General features: G+C 34.0%; 1 protein-coding gene across 5 annotated transcripts in view; it reads left to right on the forward strand.

Annotated features, from left to right (window-relative positions):
* The window catches only part of BBS9 (Bardet-Biedl syndrome 9), a 311,238-nt gene that overhangs the window by 67,939 nt on the left and 226,770 nt on the right, over nt 1–16,529 (forward strand). For 4 of the 5 annotated variants that reach the window (XM_055707280.1, XM_014276303.3, XM_055707283.1 and 1 more), the window contains 5 exons: nt 2,080–2,094; nt 4,807–4,947; nt 7,166–7,261; nt 11,931–12,103; nt 14,211–14,363. In XM_055707280.1, coding sequence (XP_055563255.1) covers nt 2,080–2,094; nt 4,807–4,947; nt 7,166–7,261; nt 11,931–12,103; nt 14,211–14,363 — 578 coding nt within the window. The remainder of the gene's footprint in view (nt 1–2,079; nt 2,095–4,806; nt 4,948–7,165; nt 7,262–11,930; nt 12,104–14,210; nt 14,364–16,529) is intronic. The other variant, XM_055707281.1, reaches the window with a different exon arrangement.

The following is a 16,529-nucleotide window of genomic DNA, read 5'->3' on the forward strand; positions in this document are numbered from 1 at the left end:
ACTGGAGATTTCAGATTGATTTGCCTTTTTTGAGGTCTTTTTCTTTATAAGTTTCTTATAGATGCTCATTTGCTATATATCAAAGGCAGTGGTAATTAAAGAAGTGATGTGTATTAGTCTGGTGGTCAGTTTTAGTTAATATTTTATGTAGCATCATTAAGTTATGTAATTGGTCTTACAGAGGTAAAATCATATGCTTGTGGTTTGGGAAGCAGCTGTACAAGCTTTCCCATCCTGTCCTATCAATTCGCTTCTGTTCTGCTCTTTAAATGACAGGTATAGGAGAAGTTAATTACATCTTTATGACTATTCAGCCTTCTGGGCTGCCAAGAAATTTGACAGTAACTGCCTCCCCATAGAGGAGGAGATCTGAATAAATACTGGGAGTGATTATTCCTCACATCCCTTTTGACAGTTGAACACACTCATTCTAAACAAATAAACTAACACAAAGGAACAGAAACTGAGTAATTCTTTTTTATAATAACTTAATGACCCTAGTGATAGAATATATAAATTTACCCTGCTATCCATAGCTGAAGACTGATTAGCTGAGTTTTCTATGCACAGCCTTGTGAATGTGTCAGGCTACTGAGAAACTGTATTTAGGCAGGGGTTCCATGTTAAGTTATGCGGCATAAACCAATTTAAGTTGTCTGTTTTTCATGTCTCACTGCTTGGCTTTGCTCTTGCACCTCCTCGCCTGTTGTGCTCACACAATCAGCAGTTATTTCTCAGCCAGATATGCTGTTTTGGTTCACTGTGCAAAGACAGAGTTGTGCTGGCACAGATGGAAGGGTGACATGGAGTAGACTGGCATCAAAGAAATGCACGTGGAGTTAGGGCTTCTGTGAAGGGTGGGGATCTTGAGTACCTTATCCTACGTAGACACTTTTATTTCATTTACTTCACTTCTCACTTGAAATATTGTGCTTATAAAGATAGTATAGACTATGTGAGGACTGAAATGTTTATTTCTAGACAAAACTGAAACGTATGTTTTTAAAGAACTTGATCTTACCCTCTTTAGACAAGACTTGCAGATATGTGCAGAAGGTGGGAGAGAAAAGGATGCTTCTCCCTTTTCCTTGAGATCCTGCACAAACAGCTTGTACAAACTTCACTCCCCCTGTATTGTGACTCTGCTTGTTCCTTGTGAATGAGAAGCTGTACCTTCATAAGTTTCCGACTTACGGTTGGGTTTAGACAGGTTTTGTGGTATGACTGTGTAGGTAGTACACTACTGAATATCTCAGATCCTCTGATTTTGAAAGCTTGCTTTTTGTTCTTGCTTCTGTGATTTTGCTTTGCAAGACCAGAGTATCAAAATTAAAGGGTATTTCTCACTGGCAAATGAATGTATTATATCTTTCAGGTGATACTAGTTTAAAACTTAAACTTGCGCTTATATTTTAGATATTATGTTGGGTTTTGTGAGCATTTGGTTAAGGAAGTAAAGGAATCTTGAATCTTAAGTATGTTTGTTTATGTGCAATTCCCTAGAAGACATGAAGTTTAACAGAACTGGGGAACTGCAGAAGAAATTTTAAAAACTTAGCTTTAATGGTAGAATTTGAAAGACTTCTAAATAAAGGAGCATAATTAAGATCCTGCTAAAGTTTTGGATATTCAATTAAATTGTTAAGCTGGGATAATTCTATTCAATTACATACAAATACTAGTGTTACTTGTACAAGGCAATAAAATCCTTAAGTGTAATATACTAGTAAGCAAAAATTATGTGCTTTTCTGGCTTCATTTTCTTGGAGTAGGGACTTTTTCCTCTTGTTTTTAAGAAACCCATATTTGTGGACCACTTAGTCTTCAGTGTGTCTCTGTGGGTTTCATACAGCTGAAGGTTAAGGAGTCAGTCAGCTGGATGGGATTGTACTATTGATGAATGTAGCCTCATGTCTGTTTTTTGGCTAGTATTATGTCTTTATGTATTGTCTACTTAACAAATGTGGCTTAAGTTCTTTAAAACCTCTTACTACATTACCTTTTTTCCTTATTTGAGTAGCATCTCATGTATTCTTTTTTTTTCTTTTTTCTTTTGTCCCATTGCTGATTACATGGTAGAGCTCAATCCTGAAGGTGAGTGAATGGAAAACATGCAAAGTTTGAATGGTTTCATGAATGACAGCATATGCTGAATAAAACAGATTTGGAAGGGAGCTGTTATTTCACCTGTTATTTCTATAAGTTCTTATCATCCTTGGTTTGATTCTACGATGGTGTGAATATTTGAAAAAATGGAAAGAAAATGGGGCTTAGACATAAGAAGACAATTACCATGGGAAAAATAGAAAGTAATAAAGACATTTCTTGGTGACGTGTGTTACACTTTCTCATATGTAACAGGAATTTTGTAAAGTATTAAGAACCTTGTACTTTGAGACTGGAAATGGAAAACGCAGTTGTATGTTTTTTCTTTACCATAGTTTTAGCTTCCCCCCCACTCCCAAGTTTCAGCTTAGGCAGCTAAATTATAGCTTTTTTGGTGCAACTGAAATATTAAGGATTTATAGCTAATACTATGCTCTGTGGACTGAGTAGCTCTGAGAATGATGTCACTTAATCTCTCTTCATTTCAATTCCTATTGGAAACATCTTATTTGAGGCTAAAGGGTTGCTTTCTAAGAATACCAGCAACACAAAACATAGCTGGGGTTCTGGTAGATATGATACTGGGAAAAGGTACAATTTAAAAGACAAAACAGGACTGGAAAGTTAGTTTATATATAGGTAGACTAAAAAGAGAGAAGGGTGGTTTTGCAATGTAGTTGTGTACATCTGTTGAAAAGATAGAGTCCTTTAGGAGATATTTTACTGACTTTAAAAATATATATTAAGTACAAATTCCCTCATGTTTTGTGGAGGGGAAACAAGTTGCTTTTCATAGATTTAGAGATCAACTGAAAGGGTTATTTCAGTTTTTTAGGAAAACAGAAGTTATACATACAGATGTATGTATATTTGAGTCTTGTTTTTTAATACTTACACTCTTATGAGCGTACCAAGTGAAGTAAAAAAGTATGTAACTCTGTTAATGGTTCCCTTCCTTTTCTGGTTTCTGGATATTTCAGGGGACCTTGAGGTGCCATGCAGGAAATACATGCTTGAACCATCTCAATAAAATACTACTCTTGGCCAGAGCAGCTGTCACCATGTGGCAGATTTCTGCTATGTATATATATATATGTATGTATATACTATACAACATAATTTAAAAAATTATTTAAAAATAAATATATAAATAAATTATATAAAAATAAATGTACATGTTTTGAAAGGGTAACATTCTAAAAATGAAGATTTGGATTTCCTAATCAACATGGAAATCTGATACTGAAGGAAATATTGTGGAGCATAGTAAAATTTGTGGAATTTTCTGGGACAAAATTTATTTGGGTTGCAGTGAGGTGCATTGGACTAGTTAAATTCAGGGTCATCAATACCAGAAAAAGCATAAATTATCTGAATATTTAACATCCTAAATTTGAGAATTGAGCTTTAATGTTTTTATCATGTACATCAGTGTTATGTTTCAAATATAATTAAGATGAATGCTTAAGTAATTTGGAAGTGAAATTGTACCTACAGTGCATGTAACTTGTATTAGTTTTCTCAGGTGAGTGCATAGTATGCCTTTAGTATTAACTTATTAGAGAATGTTACAAAACTTCTGTTGTGTTTCAGATTAGAATCTGTTTTTTTCCACATTTTTTCCTATATTACAGTGCTAAAATTGTATATTGTGCAGTGTGTCACAACTCTAGATGAAGTCAGATGTATTATTAGACAACAACAAAGGACTGAGGAAGTTCTTGCTCCCGCACTTTGCTACTGCTTTGTGTTTCTTTACTACCATTTAAAATTCTGAAATATTCTAAAAGCTTTCCCAGCAAGAGTTTTTCACTGTAGTGATAAATATTGTTGGAACTCTTTGGTTTGGTTTTCTTACACATAGTTGTTTTGGACTCGTCAACTAGATTTGTCTCTCAGTCCCCTTCCAAAGCCAGATACTCTTTGGTTTAGTTTTAATTTGGCCTTTGTCTGAGATATTGAAAAATTATGCTTATGATGAGGCAGGCTGAGAGCAGCCTATCTAGGAACAGCTGGTTTGAAACAAGAAGAAAAACATCTTGTTTTAAATAGAAAAATATTTCAAAATCTTTTTGGCTAGTTTTGTCACTAATTTTTTCCTGTTGATGTCTCCATATCCAAGTTCAATAGTAAGATACTTGTGTTATTTTTTCAAGAGAATATTTTAATTTTCCCATCAGATGATGAAGATACAGTTGAAGTGAATCATTCAGGAAAGGTCATGGGTTTATTGTCAAGTATTTTTTCAGGAATTTTCCTTGGAAACCAGGGATATCCTAGTTTTGAGGACCAGTCTTAAGCTTTCCGCTTCTTTTACACTAATTCTGGTTTTTACAAACTGCTGCAGAATAGTTACTTGGAGGCATTAGCAGCCAGCCAAAGGAGCTAATGATTTGACAAGAGGTTTGAATCTAAGCTGTCTAGTAACATTTTTCCCCTAAGAGAAGTCTTAGAAATTTGGCTAATAACTTTTGATTTCCCATACAGTTGAAAAACTTTACTTGAAAAGGTAAAAAATTTAAAGGTACTTCCAGTGGAAATTTTAACAAAAATTGAGAATTTTACATAGTTTTTGTTTTAACATGTTCCTTAATTAAAATATTAAAAATATCTTGTTATACCTCTTTGAGGAGAGCAATATGAAGTAATTTGTATTCAGAATATGGATATGAAAGATAAATCTGTATTCTTTCATTGTAGGAATACCGAAAGTTGCAGAGTGTAACTTCAGTCTGCCTTTGCGATTAATTTGCTTTCCAGCTCAACCTTCAAAAGCAGCAAACCACAAGATAACTATTGATACCAATAAACCTCCCATCAGTTTTGTCACCATTTTCCCAGGTAGGTTTTTACATATGTCTGTAATAGGAAATGTGTCAGGAACTCCAACAGGATTGTTTGTCTCCAGAAAGTAACGAGGTAGTTAACAAAGCTAATGTCAAAATGTTAAAAAAGTATACTTTGAAAGAAAAGATGGCATAATAATTCTGTAATAATCCACCTGGGCTAGTATATCTGTCTCTGGTAAAACTGCAGATTTCTTTAACATGGTGGGCATGATGATCTGAGTTTTTACGTATCCAGAAAAGCATTTTACATAAAATTGCACAAACGGTCTTGTAATGGGGAAAATGTGGGCTTTCATTAAAAAAAGAATAAACAGGGCAAAGCAAACATGGTAGATGTTGTGTGTAAGGGGGACAGTTGCTTTGGAAGAAAGATTTGTGGAGTTCTTGATATAGCAGTCTGGAGCTGATCTTATTTAATAATTTCATTAGCCTTCTTGGACCAGAAAGAAGACGTGTAACTTGGTGATATTTTCTGATGCGCAAACCTGAGCTACATTTTATATTCAGGAGAATACCAAAAAGGTACGAAGGAGGAATTAGGTGCCATTTAGGCCTGGAAAAAGAAGAATGAAACTGAGTACTCTGAAGTGTAATGTTATGAAAATAATTTCTGCTGTAATTATGTACTCATAATTTGGAAGAGAGAGAGGAGGTGGAAGGTTACCACAGGAATACTCTGTGGTACAATGTAGTACAATCATAAGCAAACAAATAAGAACTGAACATGCATTAGACAAAATTTTTCCATGCAGGAAATTAGTATCATGTTACTATGCACTGGCATACTGAGTGCTGGTTGCTGATATTAAATAAAAATTAATTCAAACTCAAAAGTGTAGAAAAAAGCTATGAACATTATCTAGGGATTTGAAGAGGAGAATTAAAAGAAAGTGACTCATTTAGCTTAATAAAACACAGGCAAAGAAAGGGAATACAGTTGACTTCAGTAAATATTTTGTGGCTGTATCATGGATCTAGATGATCATATTAGCACAAGAAGAAATGGATAAACAGGGTTTGTAAAGTGATTGTGAATAAGTTCAGTTTGGCAGTGATTAAGTTTCTAAAATTCAGAAGACTAAGGTTCTGGAACAGTTTTCTGAGTGCTGTACGGGCCAACAACTTTAATATGATATTTTTAAGCTGGAGCTGCATCTCTTTTTGAAAAGCTTATATAATACATTTGTCTAAGAGCAGTGGAGTAGGGATGGTTGGTGTTTTTGGTAGCACAATTTTCTTCATTTGGAGGCTAAAGATACCTTTTCTCTCAAATGGGTGTGCTGCGTAATACTTCAAACAGAAATGTTTTTTTCAAAGGTCTACATTTTTGGGTTTTAATCACAGTTTTCCATTACAGCTAAGCAATAATACTTTCAAAATAGAGCATTATATTTTACTTTTAATGTAGGGGTGCATTTTTGAAAATATAACGCAAATCATAGGCCTAATGTGTTCCAGAAGAAGGTATTAAAATCTTCTCATGTCTGTTCATCCAGTTTCCAGTGATGGGTGTGGATGGGGTGTGTGTGTACGTGAAGCATACTGTTTATGATATGATCTGTGAGAGAACTTTGGATTCTTGTTATACACAATAAAAATCGTATCTCTTCTACTCCCTGTTTTGCCTTATTTTTAGGGGAAAGTTGGGAGGAGAGGTGACATGGAATTATTTTTGAAATATGTTACTTAAATTGGGCCTTTTAACCTGGTATGATCCACTACGTGGAATGAAAAGAAAGGTGGGCATTTATGGGACTTTGCAGAGTAGCTACTTTTAGTAAGCTACAAGTTTATTGCATTCTGCTGAAAGCTGAAAAGAGAATGCACTAAAACATTTTCATGATAATTTCCACATAAATATCTGAATTAAAGATGGCCTTGCATCTGGTAAAAGGTGATAGTCTTTGGGCTGTACACTAATCACAGTTCTTTTTAGATGGTACAGACTGAACCTCTGAGAAATCTACCTTTTGTTTCCGGGCTGGGGTCGAACAGCAGTGTGTGGCTCAGCTTCCACCTCTGAATGAAGGGAGGGTATACCAAACTACTGCTGATGTTCTTTACTTCTGAGCCCTAAGAAGGGGAGTAGGCTCATTCAGATTGCCTTTCCTAAATTGCACGTGCAAAGGTTAATATTGTCCTGGCTATGGTTTGAGGTTTGTTAAATGGCAGCGTTGAATTATAGAAAACTATTTAACTTTCTCTTTCAGACTTTGTTGATCCGTCTGAGGATGACCAGACAAATGTTCTGGGATTTCAGTTTTTAACTGGTTCAAAAACCACTCTTCTTGCTTCAAAAACGTCACGTAAGTGCTGTTAGTATTAATGTAAAAGAAGTCTGATCATCGGTTAAAATATGTACAAAATGAGAATGTGGATTGTTACAAAGAAGGATAATCGCTACATGAGAATTAACACAGGAGTTTCAAAGCCTTAACTGACTGTTTCTTATCCCCTCTCAACTATCTAATTATGTTACTAGGACAGGCACAAAATTAGATAACTAACCACAAAAACCATACTCAAAATATAGTACACTACAGTGACAATTTTCTGAAGAAATTATATTTTCTTCAAGTTTTTAGCAATGTTTTTATTCATGAATTAATATGATTGTTATAATAATGGAAGAAATCCTCTTTTCCTCAAAGGTATTTCATTACCTGTTTTTAGAAGTAGTCATCTACTGGAAATTTTGAAAGGGTTTGAAAAGCAGGTTTCTAACTCTTCACTGACTTTCAGTAATCCTTGACATTAATTAGGCATCAGGCCCTACTCACTTGCTTCTCTACATCTAAGTGAATGCCTGTCTGTATCTTTAGATGCTTGTATATCTTTAAGTATAGGATTAGGGATTCAATATCCTTCATATTATGCTTACAGAATGTATGAACGTGCATGTTGATATGCTGTTATTTGGTCCAGTGTCTGTTGTATAGAGCAGTTTGTGAATTAAGTAGTCATGTTCCAACCACCTGTGAGTTTGTTCTCTTTTTAAAAAAGATTGGTTCTCTTTGTTTCAGAGAGTTTATGGTCTTGCTCTGTACAACTACTCAACTCACTGAACTCTTTCTTGGCATGTGCACTGGAACCAAATAAATTCAATTGTGTTTAGCGTTTTCCTTGCCAGCAGAGCACAAAGTCTTCATTTACTACAGCAGACAAATTGAAAAACTAGAATACCTATTGCACATTTCAGGGAGTTCAAATGGAACACTGTGTGAATGCTTTATGAAAACTGTTTTGAGTGAGATCAGAATCTAGTTTGTTGATGTGGAATTCTTTTGACACAAAAATAATCTGCCTCCCTGGTTTAAAAAATCAGTATTCATGATGGATTATATAAATATTGGTGGCTTCAGCTGTGAGCTATGAGGTAATATTTAGTATATTTTCTGGTGTAATCAAATGTGATAAAAACAGAAACAATCTGGAGAGTAACTTTCATTGTACCAAGAATCAATTTACACTTGTAAGGTTCAAAACAATTTGTATTAGTTTGTGTGTGCGTTATTTGCATGCTGGTTTATTGTTGGTTTGTTTTTAATATTTGTTTAAATAGTAGATCTTAAATAGTTTCAACTAACTAGATGTGCAATGATAGTCTCTGAAAGCTAAAGAATTTAAAGGATTAATAAATAACTTTTTTCTGGATTCCAATTTAAATCTTTCATTTGGACTTTGTTTTGTGTAGTTGCTAAATCTGATGCTGTGTAGGGGGCAAATTTGGGTTTATGTAATGAATGTATTTTAGCTTCTAGTGAAGCTGTAACTTGTAATTCCCTCACCCCAAACCCTCAAGCTTTTCCTCTCAGGTTTGTTTATTCGCTAGCTAGGAATGAAGCTTGCAGGCTTACTATAAACTTTCCCACACTGCTTTACTTGTGAAGATCACTTTACAAAGGAGATTCAAAATATCTGCTTCTTTTAGTGTGACTACTCATTTCTCATGTCTGGGAATCCTTACTTCAGAAAACAAATTTATTATTTGATGTCACCTTCTATGTTAGCCGCTTGTTATCAGCATCTGCTTCATGCATTGGATTGAGTTGGTTACAGAATTTCTTGGGAGGGGTGGGTGTTCACTTATTTGAAATGTTATCCAAGTAAAACTCATTTAAAAAAATAAAATTGTAAAAGGCCTGATACTGAAACATAATTCAGAATATTTTTATAAACAGAGAATATCCATCATATAAAAGCATTGTTTGGTAGAATTTCATGATACTAAAATGATTGTGCTTGAGGGGACAGATCTATGGAACTAATGAATGCAGATGAAATTGTGTTGTTTGGGAGGTCCTTATTCTTTTATGTAATTTAACATGGAGTCTATACTTAGTAAAAGTGCTCATGCAGCACTATCATTGTGGAAATGTTCTTCAAAAAGAAAATTGTATGCATACATAAATAGTGACTAGAATAATGGTGTTTCAGAAAAAAAAAAATAAGTTAATTGGGACCGACTGTCCTTATTTGTGGTTTTCCATGAAATAAGTTAATCTTGAATAATGGAAGAAAACCTCTTTTTCCATATCCCTTATCAAATGGACCTTAAATTCTGAATAAGAAGAACTGCATGTAGGAATGAAAGTCTCCAGGTTCAGTTGGGTTTTACTGCTGAAGCTGCAAATATGAATGACATCTGTTTTCGGAATTTTTATAAAATTGTATTAGTTAATCCATTTTGAACAGTGTAATTGAACATGTTACTTCAGCTTGTCAAGAGGACTGTTGCAAAGAAGCCCAGCCTGAAATTCATTTTGACAGTTAATACGTATTAAAAAGTAGCTTGCCTCATGTAGACTAAGGTTTTAATACGGGGTTTTTTTTGCTGAAATTTAACAGTCTTTTAATCGAGGTGTAAAGAAGGCTTGACTGCTAATTGTGGCTAGGTTTTTTTTCTGTTGCTGTGGGCTTCCTAGCTGAGAAATGAGCTGAGCCTTCTAGACTCCCTTAGATATAACCTACTGGCAGGGCAACAATTCTTAATGCAGACTCTGCTAGCTGGATACCTATTGTAGCATTAAAAGCCTTTGTAACTTATGTAACCTATTGGTGCTCCTCAATGTCTTGCTTATCAGTTTCAGAATTTTCTGAAAATCTATTGAAATTTCCTCTAACAGAGCTTATTTTTTAAAAAAAGCTAACACAACTACTATAAAAGCACAGGATGAGCAGAAGCACAGTTATTTCTTTAGGTTTTTTTATTGTATTTCTGTTTAAAGCATTTGTTTAGTACAACTAAAGATTCTCAGTTCTGTACAGTTTCTAAAGCTAATTTGTCTTTTTTGAGAGCTGAAAGATCATGTAAAGCAAATGACTGCAATTCTTTCTACTCAGGCTATGGTAAAATTAGATTATGTTTGTATTGACCAACATACTATGTATGGAAAGTAAATATGCATTTTGGAGGAAATTAATTTCATCCATTTTAAACTATTAATGTATTAGATATGTCAATTACAAATGGAATGACTGTTGATTTGTCCTGAAAACATCTGAGGTAATCTCCCTCAAGGAAAAATCACTTAAGGGAAAGCGTGATGATACACCAACCAAGTCCAGTCATTACGTTGAGAGTGTTTAAGAAATGGGTATTAGGTTGAATGTTATCTTTAGCAGATGGTGTTCCTTTCTTTAACAGGCATGTTTTTAAATAAAGCTTGCTTCTTTCCTGTTACATTGTAAACAGAATTTTTCATTCTCTATTCAGTGAAATACGTATCCTGGGAATAATGCCAGTGGTAATGTCAAACAATCTTGAATTACTAATGTTGAGAAAATTTTAAATAAGTATATTCAAGTTCTAAAGAATTCTGGTTAATTTGATTTACTGTGAACCTTGTTAACAAGGGCAAAAAAAAGAGAACTATTTTGTATCAAATAGCAGCAACTCCTTTTCCTCATAGCTGCATTTCCATCTACCCTTTTGGATAACGTACTGGTAGATGAGTAATGAGAAGAAATAAAGAACTGCTGTTTGAAAGTTTTTGCGGGGGGAGAAAGAAAATGCTGCTATGATTTTCCACAATGTTTTCCTCTCAACGTTTAGTTAATTCTAATTTCCTGGAAAATGAAGAGAGTATTATGCAAACATGGATTAGAAACAACAGAGATAAAATCTCTTTCCACTAGCTTGATAATTTGAAATTCACTAAAATGGGATAAATTAAATGAATTTACTGGGACAGGTAACACTAGCTAACAGGATTTGTGTTTTCACTTTTGTTTATATTAACACTTTCATTTCTACACTAAAACATTTTTACAAAGCTGTAGCGTGCAGATGGATAAAAATCACCTTCTACTAGTATTAGCTGTATCTAGAGTGAAGCATAACACTATCAAAACTAAATATTGTTGTTTGTGACAAGTTAGATTAATACTTTTCCTACTTGAAGATATACTAGAAAGTGGAGATGTAAAAAGAATTGTGTTGATTGTATTATCTGAGAACTTGGATTGCAGTTTGTTTGTTGCTACTGTTATCAGACACTTAGGATGCTGTGCTCCTGTCATGGTCCAAAGTGAGTTGAGCCTGATTCTGCCTCCAACCCGCAGAAAAGTTCACAAGGTTGTTTTATGGCAGGGAATTGCAGACAGACTGTTGTTATGACTTAATATCATCCAGTGATTCTCTCGTTTCCATATTATAGTAGTTCTTGATGGCTTTTTGTTCCTCATGATCAGGCCCATACTCTGAAGTAGCCCTGAAGCAATAGATACTAGCATTTTGTGCTACAAAATTGTCTGTTAAAATTAGAATAAAAGAGGTAGTTTTTAGGACTGACATCAATAAAATACAAGTATTTCTTTAACACTAGTGAACGCTTATCTCTTATGAAAATCTCGTATAGACTTTGGATACAGTTAGCAAGTTAAATCTGTGTGTTATCTAAACTATGTTGTATAGTGAATGTATGTGGCTTAAATGTGTGTTTATTAGTATTGTGTTTGTCCTTGTTTTCAAAGAACGATATAGGATCCAGAGTGATCAGTTAGAAGACCTTTGGCTGATAACAAAACAGCTCAAGCTTCGACTTGAAGAACATTTCAAGAAGCAAAACTGCAAAGATTTTGCATGTACCTTTTCTGGTTCAATTCCCCTGCAAGAATATTTTGAACTAATTGATCAACATTTTGAGGTATGTTACATAGTATGTGAATTGTTAAATGTTCTGCTAGTTTTAAAATTGTTTGTATGTTAGTACTGTGATTAATCACATCCTAACTGTGTTATCACAGGCATTTGTTTTTCAGAAAATAGGAAGTTGCATCTAAGGTAGTGCTGGAAAAGAATGTCCTCACTTATTTTTTAACATATGGAGTATGCCTTGCCTCTGAAACAGTCCTTGCGATTAGCAGAGCACAAGTAATTAGTATGCACTCTACAAACAATACAAATTATGATACTAGTACTTGTTCTTCTCCTCACTGCCTGTACAGAAGCCTGGGTTCTTCATTCACTAATATCATGTTAATTGTAAAATGTTTATAAAATTTGTCCTTAGTTTTAGGCAAGTTTACTTTTCTGTAATAATGAGGCCATGAGCATTTTTTTTCTGAATCATCCTCATAATTATATAAAAAGTCCCTTCTGATTTTAAAAACTGACTGCCCCTGTAGAAGTAGCATTGGAGGCTCAAGGAAGTTTACCAGACCACATATAAAACAAATGTAATTACTTTTTCCTGTTTGTTCATGCAGATGACAATGAAAAACCTCCAGTAGTTCAGCTAGCTTCTAGAAATAGCTAATAAAATAAAATAGATGCACTCCTTCCCCCCTAACTTTCTAGTAAAAAAAGAGAAGAGCTATTTGAAAATTTCTGTTAAACTCATGTAATGGGCAAAAGCAGCAACTTATGTGTGTAAGAGTGAGAAATACTACTGGATGTTCTTTTATGCTGGCAAATTTTCTGTGTGGTGGAGCCATCACCACACAGAAAGATGGAAGGCTGTAGCTGGGATTCTCTAGGATATTTTAAGAAATCGTCCTAGATCCAGGTCTGTCTTGCAAGCTCGGGAGTAGTTATTCTGTTAGTTTTTAAGGTAATTTCAAAATCAAAAAGTTTGGGGTTTTTTTTAGTGACTAGTATTGTAGAAATACATTAAACATAGACTTCATTAGATTTTATCACAAGCTTAAATACATTGAAGTTTGAAATACAGATGTGATTGCTGGAATGCTAATTTAGGATCTAATTATGTTGCAGCTGGATATTTTGAAGTTTCTGAAATTTTACAATAATTATCTGGTCTAAAAGGTAGCAAATAATCTGTCAAGGGGATCCTAATTCTTCCATCCCTGTAAGTTTCAACACACTTATTTTGGTAAGCTTGGGAGAATATTACCTGAGATGTCCCTTTTTCCCTCCTACTTCTAGAAAAGCTGTATTGTGTTTCTTTTTCTCTTAGCTTCCCTGAACAACATGTCCTTCATAATTATGTACTGACAGAATGGTACATTTGCTTAAAAATGCTTAAACATCTTAAGATGGGTGAGTGTCATAATGCTCACATCTGGAAAGCTGTGTGTCTTATTGTTTCTTCTGATAACTTCTGCTAGTGACGGCATGTCACCTGTACAGAGGAGTCCTGCCTTTTTGAAAGGCTCACCTTTAGTGCTTTTTGTGTTATGGGCATGTACTGGGAAATGGTAAGGTGATTAAAAGATAAAATAAGAATTCTTGTTATCTTGGCATTTGATATACAATGTTCAAAGTTTTGTGACTACTTCAAGAAAGTTTGTTGCTATAGCTGATCAGTATATATAACAGGAAAAAGGTTTTTACTTCAGAAAAAGACAATAATTCAAACAGTGCAGAATTTAGTACTTTAATTCATGCTGAAGGAAAGAAATAACTATGTACTTTCTACTGCAATGAATATCAAGTACAATACACTGTGTGTATGTATCATAAACAGTACACCAAACCAAGAAGCCTTGAGATCCTGGTGGTGAAGTTTCACTCTTGTTATTAGGCTTCTTGATGAGATATTTATGCATTTTCACAGATCGTTGTGGCTATTGACAATTAGTTTCAATCTCAGTGGCAAATAAGAATTCTTGAAAATGTTAGTAAGCTTCATGAAGAGTGTAAAATATGAAATTGGTGTAAATGACATTATCATATTTGAATAATACATACTCACCCAAAAATTTTACTATCAATCTCCCATTTCATTTGGAATGTGCATATATAATGTATATGACCCTTAACTTGAATCCTCAAAAACTCTTAAATTGCAGCTACGTTTGAATGCTGAAAAATTTCGGGAGCTGTTATCTGAGAGGGCTGTACAGTTTCGAGCTATTGAGCGGCGATTGCTGACACGATTCAAAGATAAAACTCCTGCTCCTCTTCAACATCTGGATACCTTGCTAGAAGGGACATTCAGAGAGGTCAGTACAGTTTGATTATGAGCCTAACCTTTCTTTATGTTGTTGGTAAAACTTAGCTTAAAGCACATAAGCTATGCTTTCCTGGTTACATTTACCATCCAAGAGACCAGGAAGCAGTAATTTGTTTAACCTAATATTCCCTGTAACTTTCCAGATGATTTGCAATAGTTTTATTTAATCTGCGACCACAAAATCTTTACTCCTGGGTCACACCAGCTTGACAGAACATCATTCTTTCCCAACTGATGTTGATAGTATAAATATTTTATAGTTCATGTGAAAATATTCTATAGTTCATAGCTTGTGTAAATATTTTATGGTACACTGTAAACTGGTGGAATGGTTTGGCTGGTGTAACATTCACAACAAAATTGTCTGAGGCTGACCATGTCCTTCCTTATGGGGACATTGTTCTAATCATTTCAGAATGTGATAGCTGCAGAAGAACAATGTTAAAAAAAAATTATTCCTAAACCATCCCCATACTGGAAGTACTCAAGGAATAAAACAATTTTTCTTTCTTTTCCTGCCTCCGAATTACTTTAGAATAACCCTTGTTTCACCATGCACTTTGCTAAGAAGTTATTTTGTGTTTTGTGCTTTTTTGTTGGGGGATCTGATTTTGCTTTCTAACGTTCCTTGTTAAAGAAGCTGAGTCACAATTAGATTCCTTGCTGGAAAAAAAGGCTTATCTTTATGTGCTGTTGTATATCACAACCTTTGTTTAAAGGTATTAAGGAAAAATATTTTTCCTTACTGTTTGCTGTAAGAAAACACTTCTCTAAATTGCAGAAAACTGCCTTTCCATGCATGATTACATGAGTCAGATTTGCCTTTATTTCAGTCTTCACTGTGAATGAGTTATCTATGAGATGGTTTAAGTTTAAAAGTCGGGTTTTTGGTTACTTTAAGAAATACTAGATATTCTTGTGATAGATGGGTGATTCTTTAACACTTTAAAATGATATGGCTAAATAAGCCCTAAAGATAAAGTGAAGTGAGTCTCTTGAGTCTACTTTTTCTGTATAGAACTGTTGCCTTTAAACTTAAAAGCAACTGGGATGTGCCGGAAAGTTTTCTTATGCAATTGAATTGAAAGATCAGTTCTGAGAATATGACAAAAATCAAGTAGCTGAAATAGATGCATGTTGCAGAACCTTATTTTATAAGGTCCTTCAGGTCAAAATTAGGTGGGTTTTTTTCAATTACTGTTGTAAGCTTTTTTAATTAGAACTAGTGTAGTTGAAAGGAGAATGAGGGAACAGATTTCTTTCTAGAGAGCAAATGCTTATTTTTCCACATTTGTTAAAACTTTCAGGTAAGCTCATGTTTTTCTTGGTAGATTTCCTTTTTTTATGTGAACCCCCTTGCAACAAAGAAATGCTAACATTAGTACAAACAAAAGTGTAGTAAAATAATAATTACCATAGAGACCCCACTGCTGTGTATGTTGTTTTGAAAGTGAGAGCTGTGGTAGGATTTAATATTGTCCCTTTGCTATGTGGGTGAAATGAAAATGCTCAGTGGTGCATTTTTTATATTAGAAAAGACCTTGTTTTCTTTAATTGAGTGTCATCTTCTCTCTTAAGTATCTCTAATGCAAATAGTTGAAGTATTCAAAATATGGAACATGTGTTTTCATTAAAAGAATAATGAGGCTGAATAAATATGAACAGTATAAAATCTCACTCCAAAAATTCTTTTAAGTGTGTAGCTTTTTTGACATTGGAGTTAATATGATTTTATTTTTGAGGATACTGTTTTTCAGAAGAATTGTTCAAACAAGTTGTCTCTATTTTTCCTTTTGGAAAATTGTCTGTTTTGAGCACCATGGTTGTGTTTAATAGTTTTCCTAATGGAGAATGAATTCAGTGAAAAATGATGATCCATACCCCATAGACTGTCAGTGGAATAACTTGCTTCAGTGCAATTTGGATTGAATTCTGAATAAGTGATGTAGAAGTTTTAGAGTTTTTTGTAATAAAATAGATGTGATAAATCCCACAATAAAATAGTCTGTTAGAAAAGAAGTTGATTTTTTTTCTTTTACCATTGCCTGAGAATCTCATTTCCTTCCTTATGTTAAATATTTTTCTAATGAGAAAAGAAAAAATTGCATTGCTTTATCCCCTCATTTTTCACTAAAGCAATTTATATGTACAAAGA

This window comes from Falco cherrug, chromosome 4 (assembly GCF_023634085.1).
Source record: "Falco cherrug isolate bFalChe1 chromosome 4, bFalChe1.pri, whole genome shotgun sequence".
Classification (NCBI taxonomy): domain Eukaryota; kingdom Metazoa; phylum Chordata; class Aves; order Falconiformes; family Falconidae; genus Falco; species Falco cherrug.